This window comes from Balaenoptera borealis (genome assembly GCF_965194805.1).
Source record: "Balaenoptera borealis genome assembly, chromosome: 8".
In the NCBI taxonomy this organism is placed as follows: Eukaryota; Metazoa; Chordata; class Mammalia; order Artiodactyla; family Balaenopteridae; genus Balaenoptera; species Balaenoptera borealis.
Window position 1 is genome coordinate 122676777 of NC_138865.1, and position 21984 is coordinate 122698760.

At 56.7% G+C, this 21984-nt stretch overlaps 1 protein-coding gene across 5 annotated transcripts in view; it reads left to right on the plus strand.

Annotated features, from left to right (window-relative positions):
- The window catches only part of CACNA1B (calcium voltage-gated channel subunit alpha1 B), a 185852-nt gene that overhangs the window by 86493 nt on the left and 77375 nt on the right, over positions 1 to 21984 (plus strand). For 3 of the 5 annotated variants that reach the window (XM_082403125.1, XM_082403129.1, XM_082403126.1), the window contains exons 16-20: positions 3487 to 3604; positions 5500 to 5567; positions 8938 to 9044; positions 15789 to 16611; positions 17571 to 17784. In XM_082403125.1, coding sequence (XP_082259251.1) covers positions 3487 to 3604; positions 5500 to 5567; positions 8938 to 9044; positions 15789 to 16611; positions 17571 to 17784 — 1330 coding nt within the window. The remainder of the gene's footprint in view (positions 1 to 3486; positions 3605 to 5499; positions 5568 to 8937; positions 9045 to 15788; positions 16612 to 17570; positions 17785 to 21984) is intronic. The other 2 variants (XM_082403127.1, XM_082403128.1) reach the window with 1 other exon arrangement.

Consider the following 21984-nt stretch of genomic DNA (forward strand, 5'->3'; position numbering starts at 1 on the left):
GCCACGAGGCTGTGCTCTGACACAAGAAGGGAAATGTGTGTCCTTCAGGGATGGCTGTCACCAGGCGTTTTAGGGTAGGTGTCTGATAAGTGTCTTGAGTTTCTGACAGATGTTCTGGAGGCCTGCATTAGGACAGTAAGTGGTCAAAAGGTCAGATTCCATCCAGGCCTCCTGGCTCCATTTCAGAGAGCTCTCTGCTTCCACAGATCTGTGAGGCAGGGGCTTTGTTTTGTCTACTGAGGATCTCAAGTGCCTGAAGATTGCCTGACACACAGCAGGCAGGCACTCTTAAGTGTTCACTCAGTGAAGGTAGATGCAAATAGCCTGAAATAGAATATTCAAAAATCAAATCCAACTGTGTGTAAAATAGAACCTCATGGCTAAACTGTGCTTATCTCAGTAATACAATAATTTGTCAATGTAATTTCCTGATCTCTACAGTTTAAAAGAGAAAAATAAGCATATCAATAGATTTAGAAAGATAGAATATTGATATTATGATGAAAAACATGTTATACAAAGAACTTAAAATACTAAGGACTCAAAAAAAAAAAAAAAAACCCAAAACAAACCCACAGCTAGTTGGGTGATAGCTAATATGGATGGGTTTCTTTTTTTGAAGAGATGGAAATAAAATTCTAAATTCAGAATTCTAAATTCTGAATTTAGAATTCAGTTCTAAAATTGTGGTAATTGTTGCACATATTTGTGAATATACTAAAAACCATTGAATTATACACTTTAAATGACTGAATTATATGGTATGTTAATTATATCTCAATAAAGCTATTGTTTTACAAAGACTGTAGCAAACATCACAGATAAAAGATTGTTGATGGTTAATTTTACGTCAACTTGACTGGACCATGGGGTGCCTAGATTAAGCATTATTTCTGGGTGTGTCTATGAAGGTGTTTCTGGATGAGATGAGCATTTGAATTTGTGGACTGAGAAAGCAGATGTGGAAGCCTCACCTAGTCCGCCGAAGGCCTGAGTAGAATAAAAGGGCTGAGTTAAGGGAGAGTCCACTCTCGCTGCCCGACCATCTTTGAGCTGGGACATCCGTCTTCTCTTGTCTTTGGACTCAGAGTTGGGCTGAAACTTACACCATTGTCTCTCCTTGTCAGCTGTGGGTCTTGGGACTTATTCTCCATGACCACAAGATATACCCAGACATCTCCTCTTGGTTCTGTTTCTCTGGAGAACCCAGACTAATACAGATTGAAAGCATAACCAAGGATATCTAGTATTCAGGCAGTTGAAGTCAATGTAATAAGAAAAAGAAAGAGGTAGAAGGACTGGAAAGGAATAGACAAAATAGTTATTATTTACAAATGGTGTGATTATTTACATAGAAAATTCAAGAGAATCAATTAGAAATAATAAGAGAATTCATTGTTGCTGAACACAAGATCAACATAGGAAAAATAAAGCTTTTCTATATAACAGTATCATTCAATTAGAATAGTCAATTAAAATGAAAGATTTCATTTACAGTAGTAACAAAAGCTATGTTATCCAGAAATAAATCCACAAAAAGCATACAAGACTTTTACAGGTGAAATTATAAATTGTTATTAAAAGACCGAAAGAACGGAATACCTATGTTTATAAATGGGACGCCTTACTGTGGTAAAGGGATCAGTTCTCCCTAATTTAATTTGTGATCCAAATCCCAACAGAACTGCTCTTGGAATTCAGCATATTGATTCTGTGGAAGAGTAAATGGCCAAGAATGGCCAGGACAGTTCAAGAAGGAGTGATGTGCCCTTCCATATATCAAGACTTATTATAAAGCTACAGTAATGAAGATTGTGAGGTATAAAGACAAAGTATCAAAGAACAGACCAGAAAGCCCAGAAACATGCCCAAGCCTATGTAAGAAGTTGGTCATATGAAAAAGATGGCATTTTAAATCAATGGGAGGGGGATGGGATGGTCAAAAAATGAGCCTTCTGTGTGGGAGAAAAGTAGGTCTTCATCCTCAGGTGTGCACAGAACAGTAACCACAAGCTCTAGTTGGATTAGAGACCTAAAAGCCGAACTTTAAAATGATTTGAAGAAAATATAGGAAAATTCTTTATGACCTTGGGATGGAGAGAGATTTCTTAAGGGGCAAAAAGCAGAAACCATAAAGGAAAAGACTGATACATTTGATTTCATTAAACTTCTTTATAATACAAAAAAATTAGTTAAAAGCAAAAAGGAGACCAGCAGAAGATTTTTCCAGTAGACATTGCAGATAGAGGACTAGTATATACAAAAATACATAAGGAAGTCTGTAAGAAAAGGTGAGTTATCAGCAATACAAGCCAAAGAGTTGAAAAGGCCACAGAAAGGAGATCTGAGCAGCCACTGGATACAAGAGAAGATGTCCCACCTGAATGGCTCTTCCGTTCACCCCGCCGGCCGGGAGCTATCAAAGGGTGTGACTGTGCTCAGTTTGGGACGAGGGTGTGAGGAAAACACAGCCTGCGTTGCTGGTGGGACTGTAATTTGGGATAAGCACTTTGAAAATGTCTAGTGAAGTCAAAGGTGTGCAGAACCTACGATCCAGCAGAACCAGTTCTAGACAAACTTCATGTTCACAATGGGACACACCGGCAAAAACCTTGGAAGTGCCTGTTGAGGAAGATGGGTGAGTACATGGAAGGAATCTATGCAGCACCTTCCACGACAGTGGGTTTTTATGTGTCCACACGGGTAAACTTCAAAGATAAAAGAGTGAATGAACGGAATGATGAGGTAGTCTGACACCTGCCCATGCATGTTTAAAACACGCGTGATGTATTTCGTTTATAGGTGTGTGTGTGTTGTGTGGTGTAGGACCACAAAGACGGGAGGCCCCCCCAGGTTCATGGTTGGGGTTGCCCGTCGAGGGTGATCGTGGGCAGTGGGACCTGATGCGAATATGACAAAATGTTAGCAATTTCCATTCTGAGTGGCAGACACACGAATGTCTGTTACCTTATCCCCTTGTACTTTCCCCAAAATACAAGTGAAAAAGAGGCACGTGTTTCCCGATGGGGCAAGGACGGCATTTAGCCGCCCTCGTGGCCTGGACCCCCTGGGCGAGGGGAGACAGGGACCCGGAGGGTCAGAGGCCCTGCAGCTGTTGTCTGGCCGTGAGCAGCTTGCGCCCCTCTCTGAGCCTCAGTTTCCTCACCGGTGCGGCAGTGACCAGGCGGCTCTGGGACGTGGAAAGCTCTGCCACGGTCTCCTTGCCTTTGCTCACCTTTCTCTCCTGCTGGGAGCTCCCTTTCCATTCTTGGCAGAAACCCAGAGCCTATTCATCTTATAAGGCCTGACCCAGCCCAGCAGCCATGTCCTTCTGGAAGTTTCTCTGGAGGCTCCTGGGCTGCCTTGACCATCATCCAAGGACCTGTGTGTGCACACTCGTGTGCCCATGGGCTCGTGGGTGCGGGCGTGCGTGTGGACGCGGGTGGCTGTGGGGACATGCCCCGGCTGCTCTCCCTCCCTCTGCAGATCCTGACCGGGGAGGACTGGAACGCGGTGATGTATCATGGGATCGAGTCGCAAGGTGGAGTCAGCAAAGGCATGTTCTCGTCGGTTTACTTCATTGTCCTGACGCTGTTTGGAAACTGTATCCTTCTGCCATCTGAGCGAGGGGATCGGTGCTTCCTGGGCCTGCTCTCCCCTCCCTCCCCAGGAGGACGGAGCCAGTGGGGTGGTCGGCAGGAACGTGAGGGTGGCTTTCCCATGGAGGGTGGACCGTGACGCGCCCCTGCCCAGGAGCAGCTTGAGTTAAAGATGCAGCCTGAGGTCGGGCCGGAGGCCGAGGAAGCGTGAGCAGCACGTGGGGTGTCCCGAGGCAGGCAGCAAGGTCGGAGGCGGGAAGACGTGGGCTTTGAGCCTGAGGGCAGCCATCTATTTTGTTTTCACTTTAATTGAATTCAATAATTAAGTTGTGGCACTGGGCTTTTAAAAAAACCTTCGCCCATGGAAATGTTTCACCTGCAGAGAAGCGCAAAGGAAGGCCTTGTGCGGAGGGCGCTCCTCGGCCTTGTGTTGCAGGGTCTGGCGTGCGGGACTCTGCGGCATCAGGGCAAGCCCGGCCAGGGGGGCTCTGCCTCAGGCCCCCCGACCGTGCTACCCAGCTGGAGTCTGTCCCTGTGGCTGGGCCCCAAGGGGCATGGCCTTCGTCCTGCTCTCGGCGTGGCGAGCCCTCTAAGGGTGCCCACAGCTGTGCTCAGTGCCAGGGGGCAGCAGCCGACCTTGGTGTCCTGTCCCGTGGGCCCCACTGGGGCCCTGAGCAGGCCTGTCTGAGGCACTGCCCTGGGATGTGGGTGCCCCCTGAGTCCCAGGGCACCTCCTTGCCAGACAGGGGGCCTGACCCACAGGGGTCACCCAGAGCCAATGGCTGCTTGAGCCTGGCACTGGCCCAGAGCCCCTGGGATAACATGGGGCACAGGGCTGTCCCTGGGTGTCTGCCCCAGGACCAGCAGAGTCTGAGACGGCTCGGCTGTCACAGCTGAGGGGAGGGGGCTGCTGGCATTGAGCGGGCGGAGGACACCCCATGGCAAAGGACTGCCTGCCCGTCGGCAGTGTGCAGGGCACTAGGTGACCGGGAGGGCACCCGCCCGCGGGGGCCAGGGGTGGGCCTGGGTGTGCGGGGGCAGTACAGGGGTGAGGCACCGAGGGCTGGGGACGGGGCGGGGGGCGGGGGGCAGCGCAGGGAGGACGGTGCTGCCTGGCGCTGAGGTGGGGAGAGGTGGCTCCCGCGACAGGCAAACTGAAGGGATTCAGGTCAGCGGCAGCACGAGGGCCTGAGCCTGCAGAGTTCAGATGGGCAGGGCAGGGCCGGGGCAGGGCTGGGGCAGGGCCGTTGGGGCCCCTGACCCTGGGACCCGGGGGAGTTACCTACCCTCTGTGGCCTTTGTTTCCTCATTGCTGACTGGGGGTCACAGGAGCGCCTTGTCACGGCTCCCAGGGGGCACAGCGGGAGGGGGCTTTGGAGGCGGCGGCCGCCTGCCGGGCACTCCCGTGGCATCTGCCATCAGCGTGCTGCTGCTGCTTCTCTGGACGAGGGGCACCTCGAGGGAGGGGTCCCAGGACTCGGCTTTGGTAAAGGAAGCTGGGAACGAAGCCAGGCACGTGTCCGTGAGCCTTGCCGGAAGGTGGTCCATCGGTGGTCTCTGCTCACGGGACCCAACGGTGCTGGGGCCCACATGCAGCCTGGGTGCTTGTTGGGAGAAGTGGGGGCAGAGTGGGCAGCCCTTGTGCCCTCCTAGGAGGCAAAGGCAGGTTAATCCAACACAGCGTGAGCTTCCGGCCTGGAGTGTCGGCCCTGAAGAGGTGGCGGGGGGAAGGGGTGGTGTGGGCTTTCGAGGAGGCCGGGCGTTGTGAGATTGCATGAAGGAGGCTGGGTGGAGGCCAGGGGGCCGCAGGGAGCACCTGTGTTGTCAGAGGAAGCCGTGGTCTGACCCTGGGAGAGTCTGTGGGTCAGAAGGCTTCCCTTCCTTAGCTGGAGCCAACCAGACACCCTGCTGAACGTCTTCCTGGCCATCGCTGTGGACAACCTTGCCAACGCGCAGGAACTGACCAAGGTGTGTAGGTAGGGACCCACCTGCAGCCTAGGTATGGGTGGGGTGGGGGGTCAATCTGTGTCACTCTGGATGAGGCTGCAGAGCCATGAGGAGGGCCAGGACCTGGGTTAAGGACCATGTGACTGCTGTCCAGGGGTGTCTCCTCCAGGCCCTGGACAGGCAGGGCTGTGGGGGAATGGCACCGAGGAGGTAGGGAGAAAGAGCATGCCGGGAAGGCAGATGACCATGAGGGCAGCTCCCAGGAAGCAAGACCTGGGAAGAATGACCAGAAAGGCAGGAGGAGGTGTGGGAGCAGGTGGTGGATGGCAGAGAGGGGCCTGGAAGATGGGGCCCAGGCTGCCCTGGTCTCAGGAGTGAGGGGCACGTGACTGTGCGGAGTGGGGGACGTGTCCTCTCAGGAGTGAGACGGACCAGGAGGGGGGCCCGAGGGGACATCCAGTCTGAAGACCCGAAAGGGCAGTAGGGACCCCTGCGGTCATCGCCCGGAGGTGAGGGGACCCCTGCGGTCATCCCCGGGAGGTGAGGGGACCCCTGTGGTCATCGCCCGGAGGTGAGGCCACCCCTGTGGTCATGGCCCGGAGGTGAGGGCACCCCTGTGGTCATGGCCCGGAGGTGAGGGGACCCCTGTGGTCATCGCCCGGAGGTGAGGGGACCCCTGCGGTCATCCCCGGGAGGTGAGGGGACCCCTGTGGTCATCGCCCGGAGGTGAGGGGACCCCTGCGGTCATCCCCGGGCGGTGAGGGGACCCCTGTGGCCATTGCCCGGAGGTGAGGGGACCCCTGTGGTCATCGCCCAGAGGTGAGGGCACCCCTGTGGTCAGTCTCTGGTGTGGATGGTTGAGCTCAGGCTGTCACTGGGCAGTGCTGTCCTCAGAGTCTGGGCCAGGCTGGTGCTGAAGGAGCAGTCTGTGCCTGTTCTCAGCAAGTCCGTGCCCCAGCAGGACAGCTTTCTTTCCAGGCTGTACCCAGTGGGAGTCGTCTAATAGTCATCTCTCATCCTTGAGCCTGGTGGGGGATGTGATTACACATGTCTCCCCTGTGGTTTCCCTCCAGATGACACAGCCCCCTGCCTGGTTACCGTCACCCTCTCTGCCCTGGACCGTGCAGGCGGCCCGCTGTTTCAGCCTCAGGCTGGCGCTTCGACAAGCCCGGCTCCCGGTGCAGAGGGCGCTCCTGCTGGTCAGGGCGTCTGAGAAGGCGCTGCTCCCTGCAGGCAGGCGCGTACTTGCTCTGTACGCCGGGCCTATGCCTGTGCGCGGACCTGTGTGTGTGGGTGTCCGTGCGCTCGCGCCCGCCGTGCCTGACAGCCTCCCACTTGTGTTGCACCCACTCCAGTCTAGCACATGCTAAGACTCTTAACACTGTCCCCGTTCTGGGGCGTGACTCGGGCCTTCCCTGAGGAAGGCAGGCGACAGAGATGCAGGTGTGCCACGGTACTCCTGACAGCGCGCGCTCTACAGGCGCCCTGCTGCCGCGCCCGGCTCCCTGGGAGGAGTGCTCCCCGGGGGCGGCCCGTGCAGCGCCTCCCCTGCTTCTCCTCAGCCCTCCTCCCCCCCCCCCCCCTAGCTGGGCTGGGGCAGTGCCTGTGGGTGTGGACTCCTCCCTTCTTCTGGGCGCTGGCTTCTGAGGATTGGGAATCCCACTGGCGTGCCCATTTCTGTTGTCAGCCAGTTCCTAGACTGAACCTCGCCACTCAGGAGGGGCTGGAGAATGGCCCAAGCCCCTGGCTGGGGAGACCGTGCAACCACAGAGCACTTCTTGGGGTCAGGATTTACAGGCCCACGTGAGCATGGGGTGCCCAGCAGCATCGCTGGTCTGGCACCAGCTATCCTGGGCTGGGTGAGCTTGAGTTCAGAGCTCTCACTGCCCCTTCGGGGTTGTCAGTGGGTGAGGACACACTGACAGACCATGTCCTTGGGGCCCTGTATCCATGCACAGACCATGGGTGGTGGCCCCTTTGGGCAAACCGCCCTAATTCAGGAATTTCCTTGCTTTGGGAGTTGGGGCAGGTGGACGCCTGTCTGTGTCAGGCTATGGGGCATTCCTGGGCTGGCCAAGAGACCAAAGGGCGGACACTCCCTCCTTTACCGTCCCACAAATATATGGTAGCATCATTTATTTTGAAGTGGAAATAAACTCACATCGAGTTTGTTTGTAGAACACCAATTGGAGTCATTTGAGGGCTGTAAACCAGGATGGAGCCCATAGCTGGAGGAATGACGTCTCTAGGGTGCTCCGTGGTGGGTCTAGCTCTGCCTCCCCTCTGGGGCCTGAAGTTTGAATGTCTCTTCTCTATGGTGGAAAATCTTCAGACAGCTAATAGGGGGCTTAGTTGCCATTACCATGCCTCTAAAAGCAGATTCAAGGACATTTGGGACATGTTGGGAATGCCAGCTCCCAGGGGAGCCAGGTGGGCCCGGGATTGGGGTAATGGGGGATATAAGGGTGGTCCCAGCGATCTAGCTGGACGACACAGAGACTAGTTTCCCTCCCAGGGCCTGTAGACTCAGCCTAGAGCTGTTTATCTAGATCTGAGGAGCAGATCATGTTGGTTTTGCCTAGTGACACGGGGCCAGGGCTGGAGGGTCTGTCTGGATGTCCACTCCCTTCCCGTGGAGAGGGCAGGGGCAGGGAGGGGTGTCTGCGCAGGTGCGCACACATGAGCACACGCTATCCCGGGTGGCAGAGAGCCGTGGGGCTCCTCTCCAGGAACTCAGCGGGGAAGGGAACACAGGGCCGGGGAAGGGAACACTGGGCCAGTCATGGTCACAGCCGGGGAACACAGGGCCAGGCATGGTCACAGGTAGACAGATGTGACCCGATGGGTCCAGGTGGAAAAGCGCAAAGGCTGCAAGGTGGCCCTGCTAGACACGTTCCTGGTGACGGCTCCTGTGGGTGGTGCGGGGCGGGGACCCAGGCTCAGGGTGGGGAGCCTGCCCCTCGCCCTGGGGCAGCTCTCTGGGGCGGAGGCTGACTTCGTTCCAGTGTGACAAGTGCTCTGGGGGGCGGGGGGTGGGGGGCGGGATGGGGGAGCAGGTGGGAATAAAGGAGGGGTGGGTTTGCATTTTGACGGAATAAGACTGACACGCAGAAATGGGTCCCTGGGGCTGGAGCTCTGGAGTGGGGTTGTCAGCTGTGAGCGCCCTGGGAGGGGGTGCTGACACAGAAACCCTGGGGACTGTTGCCTGCAGAGGTGGGCGTAGCAGGGGGGTCTGGAGCATGGGTGGGTCGTGCTAAGGCAGGAGCTGGCTTCCTGGCCCCGCTGGCTCAGGGGGCAGGAAGGACTCAGAGGCTCCAGGCTGAAGAGCTGGTGGCATCGGAGTGGACACAGCACTCTCAGGCTAGCTACACATTTCTGTCTGTCCAAACAGGACGAAGAGGAGATGGAAGAAGCAGCCAACCAGAAGCTTGCTCTGCAAAAGGCCAAAGAAGTGGCTGAAGTCAGCCCCATGTCTGCCGCCAACATCTCCATCGCCGCGTAAGGCTCTCGGAGTGGGTTGTGGGCGGTGGCGGGAGCAGAGTCCAGCTCCCCCGGGGCCTCCACAGGGGCCCTCGCCTTGGCTGGAGCTGTTAGGACACAGCCCCTCCCCAGGAGCTGAGATGCGGGGGAATGGCTCTCCCCACTGCGGGGGCCTTTGAGCAAAGAGACCACCAGGTAAAGCCTCCCCGCTTCTCCCTGCCGGGGTGAGAGCGCGGTGTGGCAACGCCGTGGGTGGGAGTGACCGCGGAAGGCGGCCCCCTGGATGGTCTTGGGCAGCGCCAGCGATTCGGTATGTCTGACTTACACACCGCCTTTCGGAAGTGTGTTTTGTGAGCCGGAAGATTCAAGGGGTTACTTCAGCAGCCCAAGAGACTTAACGCGGTTTCCAGTAGTATCGAGTTCTGGTGTTGGGACAGGGGTCGAGAGGAGGCGTCGCTGATGAGCAGAGGTGCAGGCGGGGCCGGGCCTTCCGTCGGGGACTCTGGTCACCCCGGGCCAGCCGAGAGCGCTGCTGGGGCCGTTATGGACTTCCGAGTTGGGACAGAACGCCCCAGCGCAGGGCCGAAAGCCAAGGAGGAAGGGAAGGAGGCAGGAAAGTCTGGCCCAGTCCCGGTCCCTGGGTGGCCGTGAGAGAGCACAGAGGGGCTCGGGGCCAGACTGAGCCGGCCCCGGAGCTGCTGCCCCTGCCTTCCGCCCCGCTCAGCAGCCCCCGCCACGGCTCCCACTCGCCACGCTGCTCCACGGGCCCAGCTCTGCAGCTGCTTCCCTCTGCTGTGCACACTGTGCTGCGCGGTCGCACCACCTCAGGCCCGTCTGTGGCGACACAGGCGTTGGCGCTGAGAGCGCGCTGGCACGCGGGTGCGTTTGTGGGAGCGGGAGGGTGTACACGCACCGGCGAGGGTGCACCTTAGCAGCCCCGCTCTCGCCTGGGAGTCACAGGGCCATGGCCTGTTTTCTAGGAGGATGTTTGCAGAGGACCTGTCTCTAAGGTGAGCAGAAAGTGCTGGCCTTTGGGGGAGAAGAAGCAAAGGGAGGTCCCAGGCCCTGGGAGTCCAGGCAGGGGTGCAGGGGGCCTGCAAGGAGCCAGGCAGGACACAGCCGCCATCATTCCAACAGCTGCTGGCGGCTCAGTGCCCAGTTGTTCTGGAGTTTTGTTGTCTGGCCAGTGCACCTGCTCCGTCTGCTGGGTCCCGGGCTTGCTGTGACCCGGTTACTTCCTGAGCTGCGTAAGCTGCTGGCGGTCTGCGTAGAGGGCGTGGCTGGTGACTCAGCCATTTATTCACATGGGCCCTGTGGAGTTTCTGTGTAACTTGCCTTCCTGCTGTTCTGGAGGGGAGTGTGGTGTCCTGTGTCCCCTGCTGCCGCCCAGGGCTGCCCATTCCTTGGGGATGTGCGGCAGGGTGTCCACTCCCACCTGGGCTGAGACCTCAGGGGGAGGGGCCCTCAGCACAGCCACGGGGAGCTTGTCAGGACACCAGAAAGGGAAGTCTGGATGTTCTTCCTCTCCCTCCGCCCCCGTCCCCGTTTGGGACACTGCTGCGCAGGAACCAGGCTGTAGACCTGCATCCCCGGCTCCTGGGGGACACTTGGTGCTCTCCCTCACAGCAGGCCCTGAGCTCGGTGCCGGCCCTTCCCTGTCACGGCCAACTGGGGTATGTCCAGGCATTGGCCCTTGCGTCCCCCTCTTGGGCCAGCTGTGGGTCCTGCAGCCTCCCCCGGGACGCGGCTTTGGGCCTTGTCCTCACCCCATCTCTGCTGCACGCACAGTGGGTCTGATGTGACTCCTGGAGATCCCACTCCCAGGTGTGGAGGGTGGTGGGTGTGAGGACCACCGTGCGTGGTTGTTTGCTTTCCTCCACTGAGCTGAGACATCTGAGGGCAGAGCTGTCTGCGCCTGTCTGTCCTGTCTGCCCCGACGGTTCCCTGCTCTGCTGGCAGCACCAGCCTCTCCGTGTTCACGTCTCTGCCCGAGCCTCTGAGGCGGTGGGAGAGGCTGTGTGTGACCCCGCCCTGACCTGCTCCCGCAGCGGTGCTGTGTGCTCTGTGAGACGGGGGCCTGGCCGAGATGGGCTCTGTGAGCCTCTGATGCCCAGGGCGCCGTTAGTGTCCGTGGTGTTTGAGCGGCTCCACTGGCCGTGCCCGAGCGGACGGAGGCTTCGTGACGGACCCTCCTCAGAGGGGCGCCCGAGTCCCCTAGAGCCGCTGGGGCTCCAGTGTCCTTGGCCTCAGGGGACAGTCCCCTCAGCCTCCTGGGAGGGAGGGACACTCAGGCTGATGCGGCCCTGCTGGCTCTCGGCTGTGTCGGCCTCGACACCACTGGACTCATGAGTGCCGGTGCCCATGGCCCCTCCTGCATGCGGGTTCACACTCACACACGCTTGCTCTGACCCTTGTTCTCTGAATGTTCACAGTCTCAGTCACGCTCACACCAGCTCACATGCTCATTCACAAGCTCGCACACTCAGTCATGCACACCGCTTTGCTCACTCTCTTGTATACACATGCCCGTTTGCACGCAGGGCGGGCAGGCAGGTGAGCTGCTTTGAGCTCCTCACAAATGCTTGTGGACTCAGCCTTGAGAAGGCAGCGCTGGGGACCCGCCTGGTCCTCCCCTGGGAGGGAAATGACTGTAAAGAGATCTATGGTTTCTCTCTATTGATTTTGGAAAAGCTTCCAGAAAGACACTTCCAGAAGGACACTCAAGGGAAGATGGGCTGGTGGTAGGACCTGTTTGCCCCTGGGGAGGGCGGTGGTGAGCTGGTGGCACTGCCTTAGAGCCTGGGGAGCTGAGGGGCCAGGGTGGCTTGGGGGCTGAGCACGGCGGTCAGGAAGCAGGGCCCAGGTGAGGCCGGAGGCAGGCAAGGCCCCTGTGTCAGCCGGCTCTGCTCCGCCTCGAAGGCCAGGGGACCACAGGGGTGAGCCCTCCCTGGCGCCAGGGGAGTGGGGCGCCAGGTCCGGCGGGGGCAGGGGGGCTGATCAGAATGGCGGACGAGTGGTGCCCGCTCTTTCCAACCCCACTGCCCGTCCGGGGGCAGTGTGCGCAGAGCCGCGCTGGACGGCCTGAGCTGACCCTCTTGCCCTCCAGCCGTGGGGGTCGCTGCTCTGTGGTGCTCTTTCTCTCTCAGCTTCTCTTTTACCCCGAGGTCTCGGCTGGCCTCGTTCTGATGGAGGCATCCCTGGCCTCGTGCCTGGACGCACACCGCAGCCCGTGCCCCGACCCGACGCGGCTCACACCGTTCCGGCGTCTCTTAGAACTCTCTCTGGTGTTCTCACTTCTGTTTTGTTTTGTTTTTTGCATGTGCAGTTTTGTAAAGCAAACTCGAGGTACTGTATCTCGCAGCTCATCTGTCTCCAGCGTAACCTCACCGTGAGTCTCTCTGCTACAATTTCCATCTATGGCTTCGTGATAACTACACGCCAACGCCTTCTCTCCGCCCCTAACTCTGCTTCCCACTTCAAGTCATTCGCTTCAGGGGCAGCTCCAGGCCCACATCCCGCAGCCTTGCCGGGGACGGCGGGCACACTTCCTGATGCCCTCACGTCCTGCTCGCGGGGTCAGGCTCTCTGGGCTCAGCCCCTCCTCCTCTCCCTCCTGGTCTCTGTCCTCCTGCCTGTCTGTCCCTGTGCTGTCACTCTGGTGTCTTGAGCAGATCTGCTTCTCCTGAGGTGACCCCCACTGGGTGCCACTGGGGCTGTCTGCTTGTGGCTCCCAGGAGGTAGAGGCTTGCTTAGGGGCTCAGGACATCCGTGGGGTCCTCCTGTTTCACCCTGCCTGGCTGGGGAGGGGGTGCCTCTGTGACCCTTAGGAAGTCTTGTTCTCGCGAGAGCAGAGCTTCTGCCTGCTCGTGAGGCTTCCGGAGGCCAGCCAAAGACTAAGGTAGAGCCATAGAAACCCCAGGGTGGCCCTGCTGGGGGTGACACCAGTCTGACTGTCCCAGGAGCTTCTTCGTGCAGGTGAGAAGTCCCTGGAGATGGCCAGGTGCCCTCTCCGTGTCCTGGTGGTGACGGGCGCTCCTGCCGTCCCTGAACCCCTGCCCCCCGTTACTTGGCCAGCACAGAGCTGGGCTCGGTGCTCTCACGAGCACGTGGACCTGCTGGCTGTTGGGCCCCCGACGTCCATGGGGTAAGAAGGCTGGATCCTGAACGACTGATTCCCAGGGTGGCATAAGATGCGGGCGTAGGTACCAACGGTGTTGCACCCGGGCTGCTTCACATTGTCACAGCTGGGGGTGACTGAGGGATGGCCGGCTTTCTCGGCACGGAGACCTCACAGCAGGGCCACGCCACAGAGGCTCCTTCTGAGTCCTGTCGGCACGTCTGGGTCAGGGCGGCTGAGCAGGGCTCTGCCTGCGAGCCGGGCTGGACGCGGTGGGGGGGGGGCCCTTCCCTGTGCCCCCTTCGGGAGTGCTTTTAGACGAGGCCTTCGCCTGGGTCGGAGCCGTCCGCCACTCTGCACTGTAGGTCAGAGCGCGGCCCGCCCCCCACATTCTTGAGCCGCTTGCGAGCTCGGTGGAGACACACAGGGTGAGAGGCCAGCGCCGGCCACGCTGCGCCACATGCCAGGCAGAGCGGGGACAGAGCAGCAAGCAGGTGGGCGCAGGCTGCCGCCCCCCAGCGAGGCTCAGAGGCAGAGACACGTCCAGAGAGGCAGCCCAGCAGGAGCGGGGCTGGTGGAGCCGCCCTGGGAAGCTGTGAGGGGAGCCTGCCAGCCCCACGCAGCCTGTAGCCCAGCAGGCACCCCGCCTCTCCACGGACTTGAGCTGGTTCCTGGGCGAGACAGAGCCGCGTCTGAGGGTAAGGCTGAGGGCAGAGCTACCGGCTACCACGTGTCCCCCTCGTCTTTACTGCCTGCCTGTTTCTGTTCTGACGGGCGGGTCCCCAGGGCTCACGGCTGTGTCTGAGGAGGCCACCACCTGCCGCCCGATGGCTCCGCGTCCAGCCCCATCTCGGCCTGCTGGGCTGACGGGGAAGCCTCACCAGTGGCCGGCTGTCAGCCCTCACGGGTTCCTGCACCGCTGGGGAACGCCCCTGGTGGCTGTTGTCCACTTCACAGGGCTCGGCATAGTTCAGCGTTGGGCCCTTTGTTTTGGTGTCAGCTGGCGATGGGTAGGTCCCCAGTGGCTCTGGGTTGAAGCCAAGGAAAGAGAAGGTGGGTCTGTTGCCAGGTGACCTTGGGAACGGGGCAGCAGGTCGGGGCCTGGGGTGGCAGCCGAAGGTGTGGGTCAGCAGATGGTCAGAGAGGCTGACAGCTGTCCCCCACACGTTGCCCTCCCTGCCCCCCGTCTGGGCCCCCAGGGACAGGCATCAGGCTCTTCTGCTCTCATACTTTCAAGGTGCTTCCCTGGAAATGGCTCCCCACCCTGGGGGCAGGACTCAGTGTGGTGCTCAGTGGCTGGGGCTCAGAGCGGGGGGTGGAGACCTGCCCAGCCTGGGCCCCCAAGGCCCTCAGGTTGTGGCTCTAGGCTGTGCGGTCAGTGCAGCTGGAGTCTGGCGGAGGCCTCGCGTCTCCTTTAGACACTTTTTTCCTCTTGCCCTTGCATGCGTCCGATCCTGGCTCCGTCAGTGACTCGCTGTGGACCCTCTGTGAGTCACGTCCTCTGTGCTCAGTGTGACATGGGGACAAGAGCAGCACCGAATTCCTGACGGGGTTGTGAGGGCTGGAGGAGGTGGCCGCTGATCCAGGTGTCACAGCCATCCTCATTCTCGTGCTGCCACTGCTGCCCCCACAGTGGTCCCAAAACCTGCAGAGGCTGCAGGACGAGACTGGCCTCTGAGGAGGTTTCCACTTGGCCGAGGTGGTGCCAGCTCGCCAACTTTGGGGTCTTGTTCAGCAAATATCCCAGAATGCAAAGGGCTTCCACGCACCCTGGGCTGTGGACCCCACCTGTGACCGTGTGGGTGAGCTTGGGGGGCGGTCAAGGCCTTTAGAAGCCTGTCTAGTGAGGGCTGAGCCTGCACCACAGGCCACTCCTGGCGCTGGAGAGCTCTCAGCCCCCGTGGAGCCAGGAGAGAGGAGGGCACTGCTGACCACAGGACGTAGTGTCCGGCCGCAGACCTGCCTGCTGCGCTCCTGGGCATTCAGCAAATGGTCACTGAGCTGAGTGGCAGCTGCCCAGATGGGGCTGACCACCGCAGGGAGAGTCCCTGCCTGACTCCTGCGAGGGCCAGCCGCCCCCGGGGCCCCTCGCTTCCTGGGTAACTGTCCCCTCCGCTCCTGACGACCCGCCTCTTCTCGGGTTCCCTCTCAGACACCCTGTCTTCCTCTGGCCAGTGGCTCCCCTCCTGGAGGTGGAGGTGGAGCAGCCCCTCCTTGGGCAGCCTGCTTCCTACCTCCTCAGTCCTGCTCCATTGGGACGTTGCCCCCCTCCTCGCCCCATTCTGGCCTTCCTGGCGGGCAGCCCACCTGCCCGGGAAGCCTGTCTGCCACCTCATGCTGGTGCCTATCATTCCCACTGCTCTGCACCCCCGGCCCCCCGGCCTTGAGCCCCCACCCCCAGGTCAGGCTCTCACCATCTGCGGGCGCCCCCCCGGGGGGCAGGGATGAGGTCTGTTTCCCTGGGTATCGGCCGCCAACTCTGCCCCTCGACTCTGCTGGGGTTGCCAGGGCTCCTGCCGCCCCCCCGCCCCCCCACTGCGCCCTCTGCCATCTCTCCATCGCTGTGTGTCCATCCGTGGCTTCCCCTGCGAGGCAGAGAGGTGGGGGGCGGCTTGGGGGCGCGGCTCACGCGGGTCTCCCCACAGCAGGCATCAGAACTCGGCCAAGGCGCGCTCGGTGTGGGAGCAGCGGGCCAGCCAACTGCGGCTGCAGAACCTGCGGGCCAGCTGCGAGGCGCTGTACAGCGAGATGGACGCCGAGGAGCGGCTGCGCTTCGCCACCTCCCGCCACCTGCGGCCCGACATGAAGACGCACCTGGACCGGCCGCTCGTGGTGGAGCCGGGCCGGGACGGCGCGCGGGGGCCCGCGGGGGGCAAGGCCCGGCCCGAGGGCGCGGAGGCTGCGGAGGGCGCGGACCCGCCGCGCAGGCATCACCGGCACCGCGACAGAGACAGGGACAAGGCCGCGGCCCCGGCCCCGGCGCCGGCGGGGGAGCAGGACCCGGCGGACGCCCCGAAGGCGGAGGGCGCGGAGCCGGGGGCCCGGGAGGAGCGGGCGCGGCCGCGCCGCAGCCGCAGCAAGGAGGCCGCGGGCCCCCGGGAGGCCCGGAGCGAGCGTGGCCGCGGCCCGGGACCCGACGGCGGCCGGCGCCACCACCGGCGCGGTTCCCCGGAGGAGGCGGCAGAGCGGGAGCCCCGGCGCCACCGCGCGCACCGGCACGTGCCCGAGCCGGGCAGGGAGGGCGCGGCGCCCGGGGCTAAGGGCGAGCGGCGAGCGCGGCACCGCGGCGGCCCCCGGGCCGGCCCCCGGGAGGCGGAGAGCGGAGAGGAGCCGGCGCGGAGGCACCGCGCGCGGCACAAGGCGCCGTCCACGCACGAGGAGGCGGAGAAGGAGGCCGCCGCGGAGAAGGAGGGCGAGGCGGAGGATCGGGGAAAGGACAAGGAGCTCCGCAACCACCAGCCCAGGCGAGTCAGCGCGGGGGGCGTGTGGGGAGTGGCGACTGGGCAGGACGTGCGAACCAGCCCGTGAGCGGCAGGCTGGGCGGGTTACGCAGGTCAGGGGTGCGGACCTGGCCGGGCTGCCCAGCCCGCTGTCTCAGCCCCTTTCTGGAGTGGTGACAGTCCTTGCCTTGTTGGGGCGGCGTGTGAGATGTTTACACCTGCGTGGTGGGGAGCGTTGCTCCAAGGCGCCCGGGAGGAAGGGAGGCTTAGGGTGAAAGTGCTGGGACTGGTTTGGAACACAGAGACTTGGAAAAGGTGCCCCAGGGAGAAGAGAAAAACGTGTAACCCCATGAAGGAAGGCGAGTCAGGAGAGCCTGAGGGAAGCCTGAGGAGGCCACAGGACTAAATGGTGGAATGGGAGGGGGCTGGGCTATGCGGCCATGATGGAAAGGACCCCCATCCCAGGCCAGCCCAGCCTGGTCCCTGGCTGGGACAGGATCTGACGGTGACTCTGTGAGAACCCAGGGGTAACAGGAGCTGTTAGGCTGAGGCCAGCAGTCTCCATGCTTGCCAGCGACCACCCAGAACTCATGCAGCCAGAGGCCACAGCTCAGGATCAGCCCGACCTGGGCACTGTCTTTGTGTGCAGAGCTCTGTGCTGAGCCTTTGCCCTGGTGGGGCCCCAGGTGGGGTGGCTTAGGGTAACATCCTCTTCCAGGCTTCTTCGTTCTGCAAACAGTTCTGTTATATACGCATAACGTGATATCTGCCATGCCTGGCCTTGTGCCAGGGACAAACAGGTGAGTCAGCCCTGTCCCTACTTTTCAGACCTAAAAACAGGAATGTATAGGGTGATAAAGACCATGACAGAGGAGGTGATCAGGGATTTATTTGATCTGGATAGGGGTTTAAGAAGCTGGGTTTTGCAGACTGAATAGGAGTTTGGCTCTTCATCAGAATCTGATGTGCATTCTTGGTTGCAGGGAGTTGCACTGTGACCTGGAGGCCAGTGGGGTAATGGGTGTGGGCCCTGTGCATGCCCTGCCCAGCACCTGTCTAGAGAAGGTGGAAGAACAGCCAGAGGATGCAGATAATCAGCGGAACGTTACTCGAATGGGCAGTCAACCCTCGGATCTGAGCACCACTGTGCATATCCCAGTGATGCTGACTGGCCTTCCTGGGGAGACCACGGTTGTTCCCAGTGAGTATCTCCCCAGAACATCAGGGCAGGGCCCACCTTGTGCAGGCTCGGTTTGCTCTCCCCCCTTCCCTCCTGCTCCACGGCAGCCACCTGGGGACGGAGCTCGCCTCTGTGAATTGTTCCCCAACTGGAAAGTCTTTGCTGTCAGCATCTGTGCCTCGATATCCCTTTGCTTTCCAGTGCCCTGGAGGAGCACTATTGCTATTACATGTCACTTAAGTTCTAGTCTGCTTCCTTGCAACGATATTTGCAAGTTACCAGGTAAGTGCCAGGCATGGTGTTAGAGTGCAGGGGGCACGGCAGGAGGGGGTGGGACTGGGCTGCCCTCGTGGGGCTCAGAGCCTCGTCGGGAAGACAGACCACAGCATGGTCACGGCTCTTCATGGTCGCACAAACGCTGCTAAGGACTGTGGCCACAGACCTGACTGAGGTCGGGAGCTAGTGGGTGAGAGGAGGAGGGTCTCAGGGTGGTGGTCTTCCACCCACTTACTTATGGTCCTGGCTCTGCAGTTCCTCCCAGGCCTTTGCCTGAGCTTCCCTTTTTCTTCCCCTCCCCTCCCCCCTCATACCGTGTGTGAGGTCATGATGGAGCAGCCACTCTACAACTGACTGTGTGCGGGCACTGAGGGCACAGTGTAAATAACATGCCAACCTGCAGGTGACAAAGACAGGCCCCTCACATCGTGCGCAGGTGCGCGGGCGTTTTGTGAACACCAAGGATAGAAGAAAACATTCCCAGGGGCAGAGGTGACTTGGAATTCCAGACGAAGATTCAGCCTTAGGCAGACCCAGGTGCTGCCACACGCTTGCCTGTCTGCAGACGTGTCCACACACAGACACGTGCACGCGCCCGTTCCCTCTCACTCAGGTACTCTCGCCTGGGGCCGGTGTACAGTGCACAGCGCCAGGTGTAGCAGTGGGGGTGGCTGGCCCTGCCCGCTGAGCCTCCCCTTCCTCGTTGCTTCCTTGGAAGAAGGCTTTCCTGGTCCATTCTGTCGTTTCACCTCCCATGGCGATAGTGTGTCTGTCTTCCCAGACTCCCGAAACCAGCCCCCGGGTCTGATTCTTTCTGGATTAGCTTGAGGGTCCCCACATGGTTTTTGTCCCCGGGAGTCGAGGTGTGGCCCCTCCTCCCCAACCCTGGCAACCACTGATCTTTTTACTCTCTCTGTAGCTTGCCTTTTCCAGAATGTCTTATAGTTGGAATCACCTAGTACGTAGCCTCTTTAGATTGTCTTCTTTCACTTACCCATGTGCATTTAAGGTTCCTTCGTGTCTTTTCATGGTTTGATAGCTCATTTCTTTTTAGTGCTGAATAATATTCCGTTGTCTGGATGGACCATGCTTTATTTATCCATCCACCTATTGAAGGACACCTTTGTTGCTTACAAATTTTGTCAATTATGAATAAAGCTATTATAAGCATTCGTGTTCAGGTTTTTGTGTAGACATACATTTCCAACTCATTTGGGTAAATACCTAAGAGCATGGTTTTTGGATTGTGTGGTAAAACTACTTTTAGCTTTGTAAGAAACTGCTCTAACAAACTGGCTATATCATTTTTACATTCCCACCTGCAATAAATGAGAATTCCTGTTGCTTCACATCCTCTCCAGCATTTGGTATTGTCAGTGTTTTGGATTTTCGCCTTTCTAATAAGTGTGTATTGATTTCTCATTGTTTTAATTTGCAATTCCTTAATGATATATGATCTTGAGCTTCTTTTAATATGCTGATTTGACCTCTGTATATCTTCTTTGGTGAGGTGCCTGTTCATATCTTTTGCCCACTTTTAAATTTTTTTATTTGAAAAAAATTTTAGAGACAAATTTTTAAAGAGCAGTTTAAGGTTCAAAACAAGATTGAGAGGAAGGTAGAGAGATTTCCATATACTCTGCCCGCACACATGCATAGCCTTCCCTATTATCAGCATCACTCATTAGAATGATGCTTTTTTTTTTTTTTTAAACCAAGGAAAAAACTACATTGACACATCATAATCACCCAAAGTTCACAGGGTACATTAGAGTTCACTCTTGATGTTGTACATTCTGTGGGTTTGGACAAATGTATAATGGCATATATCCATCATTGTAACATGACACACAATATTTTCATTGCCCTAAAAATTCTCTGTACTCTGCCTATTCATCCCTCCTCACCTCCCATCAACGTCTGGCAACCACTGATCTTTTCATTGTCTTTGTTCTTTTGCCTTTTCCAGAATGTCATATAGTTGGAATCATACAGTGTGTAGCCTCTTCAAATTGGCTTCTTTCACTCACCAATATGCATTTAAGGTTCCTCCATGTTTTTTCATGGCTTAATAGCTCATTTGTTTTTAGTGCTGAATAATATTCCACTGTCTGGATGTACCTTCGTTTATTTACACATTCAACTACTGGAGAACATCTTGGTTGCCTCCAAATTTTGGCAATTATGAATAAAGCTGCTATAAACATTTGTGTGCATGTTTTTGTGTGGACATAAGTTTTCAACTCCTTTGGCTAAATCCTAAAGAGAGTGATGGTTGGATCATATGGCAAGAATATGTTTAGTTTTGTAAGAAACCGCCAAACTGGCTGTACCATTTTATGTTCCCACCAGCAATAAATGAGAATTGCTGTTGCTGCACATCTTTGCCAGCATTTGGTGTTGTCACTGTTCCAGATTTTGGCCATTCTAATAGGTGTGTCATGGTATCAAATTGTTTCAGTTTGCATTTCCCTGATGACATTCGCTGTGAAACATCTTCATATGCTTATTTACCCTCTGTATATCTTCTTTGGTGAGATGTCTGTTAAGGTCTTTTGCCGATGTTTTAATCAGGTTGTTGTTTTTATTTTTGAGTTTTGAGAGTTCTTTGTATATTTTGGATAACAGTCTTTTATCAGATGTGTCTTTTGCAAACATTTTCTCCCAGTTTGTTGCTTGTGTTATCATTCTCTTGATGTCTTTCACAGAGCAAAAGTTGTTCATTATCTCCTAGGAGTGTTATAGTTTCGCATTTCACATTTAGGCCTATGAGCCATTTTAGGTTAATTTTTGTGAAGGGTGTAAAGTCTCTCCAGATTAATTTTTTTGGCATGTGGATGTCGAGTTGTTCCAACACCATTTGTTGAAGAGACTATCTTTGTTCCACTGTATTGCCTTTGCTCTCGTGTCAAAGATCAGTTGACTGTTATTTGTGGGGGTCTGTTTCTGGACTCTCTATTCTGTTCTGTTGATCTATTTGTTCATTCTTTCCCCAATACCACACTGTCTTGATTACCGTAGCTATATAGTCAGTCTTGAAGTTGGGTAGTGCCAATCCTGTAACTTCGGTCTTCTTTAATATTGAAGTTTTGGCTATTCTTAGTCTTTTACATCTCCATATAAACTTTAGAATCATTTTGCTGATATCTGTAAAATAAATTGCTGGGATTTTGATTGAGACTGCATTGAATCTATAGATCAAGTTGGGAAGAACTGACAACTCGACAATGTTGAGTCCTCCCATCTGTGAACATGGAACATCTCTCCATTTATTTAGTTCCTTTATTTCAGTCATCAGAGTTTGTAGTTTTCCTCATAGGGATCTTGTACATATTTTGTTAGATTTATGCTTAAGTATTTCATTTTGGTGGGGTGCTAATGTAAATAGTGTTGTGTTTTAATTTTAAATTTCACTTGTTCATTGTTGCTATATAGGAAAACAGTTGACTTTTGTGTGTTAACCCTGTATCCTGCAACCTTGCTAAAATCAGTTATTAGTTCCAGGAGTTTTTTTGTTGATTCTTTCAGATTTTCTATATAGGTGATCAAGTCATCTGCAAACAAATACAATTTTTTAGTCTTACTTCCCAATCTGTATAGTTTTGTTGTTGTTGTTGTTGTTGTTTTTTGCCTTATTGCATTAGCAAGGACTTCCAGTATGGTGTTGAAAAAGATGGTGAGAGGGGCATCTTTTCCTTGTACGTGATCTTAGTAGGAAAGCTTTGAGTTTCTCACCATTAAGTATGATGTTAGCTGTAGGTTTTTTTGGTACATATTCTTTATAAAGTTGAGGAAATTCCCTCTATTCCAATTTACTGAGAGTTTTTATGGTGAATGGGTGTTGGATTTGTCAAATGCTTTTTCTGCACCTGTTGATATGATCATATGATTTTTCTTTTTTAGTTTGTTGATGTTATTATGGATTACATTAATTGATTTTTAAAA